The sequence below is a fragment of the Rhagoletis zephyria genome, unplaced genomic scaffold, assembly GCF_001687245.7.
Source record: "Rhagoletis zephyria isolate East Lansing unplaced genomic scaffold, Rhagoletis_zephyria_1.1 Rzeph_scaffold_09849, whole genome shotgun sequence".
In the NCBI taxonomy this organism is placed as follows: domain Eukaryota; kingdom Metazoa; phylum Arthropoda; class Insecta; order Diptera; family Tephritidae; genus Rhagoletis; species Rhagoletis zephyria.
Window position 1 is genome coordinate 20,348 of NW_016166927.1, and position 2,454 is coordinate 22,801.

At 39.8% G+C, this 2,454-nt stretch overlaps 1 protein-coding gene across 1 annotated transcript; it reads left to right on the forward strand.

The window, feature by feature from the left end:
- Positions 1–17: 17 nt before the first annotated feature.
- Positions 18–2,450, forward strand: LOC108376069 (aminopeptidase N-like; the record flags this gene model as incomplete). Its single annotated transcript, XM_017632246.1, has 2 exons — positions 18–713; positions 2,358–2,450. Coding segments are annotated over exons 1-2 (789 nt in total), but the record flags the coding sequence as incomplete, so codon positions are not given.
- Between the last annotated feature and the right edge of the window lie 4 nt (positions 2,451–2,454).

Here is a 2,454-nt window from a genome sequence, read left to right on the forward strand (position 1 = left end):
TACATAATTAAACTTAAATGTATACATTATGTAGGGCTTACAACTCCGCTGAACAGGATGATTTGTGGCGCTTTTTAACTATAGAAGCCATTGCAGCTGGCCTGCTAGATCGAAACACCACTGTTAAAAAGATTATGGATACGTGGACTTTACAAATCGGTTACCCTGTACTCACCGTTACACGTTATCCGAATACGCATGCCATCCGCATGGAGCAACAGCGTTTTAAATTTTCAAATCAGTCCGACTCGCAATACTCTGCTGAGGATAGAAATCCCCTCTGGTGGATACCAATTACATATACAACTTCGAAAGAGTTGAATTTCGAAAATACACGGCCCATCACTTGGGTGCCACGCAGCGAAGTTTACGAAATTGAAGATCGTAATCTCTCCACTGCGGATTGGTTTATCTTTAATATCCAACAAACTGGATATTATCGTGTCAATTACGATGCTTATAACTGGAAAGCTATTACAGCTCATCTAATGCAGCCACAGAAATATAGAAACATAGGTCCAGCGAATCGTGCACAATTATTAGACGACGCAATGAATTTGGCACGTGGTGAATATTTGAGCTATGAAACAGCATTGAATATGACGCGGTATCTCAATCATGAATTGGATCTGGTGCCATGGAAGGCTGCTATAAACGCATTTAATTTCATCGATTCGATGTTGGTTAATCAGGGCGACTACGATCTGCTGAAGGTGAGTCACTTGATGAGATTGCATGCAATTAAAGATAAAGAGGAAGATGCGTGTCAGTCCCGAAATACATACTTGAACAAAGGAAACCAGGCCTCTCGTCACTTTCTAAACAAAGAGAGTTTTGGTATTGTTGAGGATTAGCGTTAGGTTTTCTCCATGCGATCGGACGTAAAATTAGTTAGTGAATCTCTTTCCAAAGTCATGAACACTGCACTCGTGGTTAATTTCTTTCGAATATATACTTTGAGGCTAGTTACTAGAGATTAAAACTCGATTTGTGGATTTGAAGGTTTCCTCTGCAGCAACCCCATCAGAGGAAAGCATAAAAAGTACCCACTTACCCCCATATCGTCTCCTAAAGTAGATTAATACTGGTATTCAGTAAGTCAGTCTCATATTAAGCCACTAAATTTGAAAACAAATTAGTTAATTTTTTTGTTGCTTGAGGCGATTTTGGTATTCAGTATGAGAAAGTCATAAAACGTTCACCAAAAATAGGTGCGTTCCCTAACTGGCAAGAAGTTGCAAGAATTTACAGGAATTTACCAGAAAGCGTTCCCGTACTCGGCTCTCTGATAAAGTAGGGGGAAAATGGGGGAGTAAAGTCGATCCTCTCTTTGTCAGAAGTTGCAAGATTTTATCCGAAGAGTTTTTGTGGTCACCATTCTGCTGTGTGAAATCAACCAAATCCTGTCATATGAGGGGCATGGAACTAGATGTTGCATGTTGTTAGGTGTGTCTGCTATTCGTTTTGAGATTTTTGCCGATCAAAATTAGCGATAACGAAAGTTGGAATCCTGCTGCTGGTTTGAATTCGTTCCATACATTTTTGTTGTTGTTTTGCCGCATATGCGTGCGTCAAAAGTTGAGAGTTGGGCAGCAAAATTTATCAGTTGCGGCAACGCATGCGTTGTCAATGTGGCGTCTTCTATTCAAAATCACAGAGTTGACTTGGATGTCAGTCAAAAGATCCCTGTAATGCAGAAACGAATTTTCATCTGGCGGAGCCTTAAGTATAAAACACAATATCCGTCAAATGCCTACCAAGACTTATCTGGTAAAAAATGAAGCGCATATCAAATTTTTCGATGAATTTTTGGCATAGTTCAGGAGGTATGTCATTTATAGCGCGTGTGATTTCGTTCTTCACCTTTCGCACCATCTCGGGCTTATTGGCATAGACTAGAGCTCCAGAGAAAGAAGTTCATTGGTGTCACATCGTCCACATATCATCTAAGTCCATATCATCTAATGCAAAAAGTACGGTCCGTTGATTTCGCAACCGAAAAACTACCCGAAACAGTGACTCGTTGTGGTTGCTTGTTTTTTTTTTCTTGAATGGCGTGTGGATTTTCATTAACCCAATTGTGGCAGTTTTTCTGATTGTTGACTCAGAGGGCCGGTTATGTTCATCGAAAACGACCATTTTTATAGAACGTTTGTATCAATTTTACGCGTTGTTCAACTGAGTACCGCTCCATGACTAAGTTTGCCAAGGCCCGTAGTACCAATTGTGTGAAAAAGGTGTAATTGATAAAAAAAAACATTAACATGTTACCGATAATTGCTGTCAAAGATCTGTATCACTCTTGAGTCAACCTATATGTATGTATGTATATATATAACGTGTACTTAACCCTTTAGAACTACCTTCTGGATCTCATGGAGAACGTTTACAAAGACATTTCGCCAAATAATTTCACAGAGGATGCCGACGGAGGGGAGGATATGTTGAAATTGA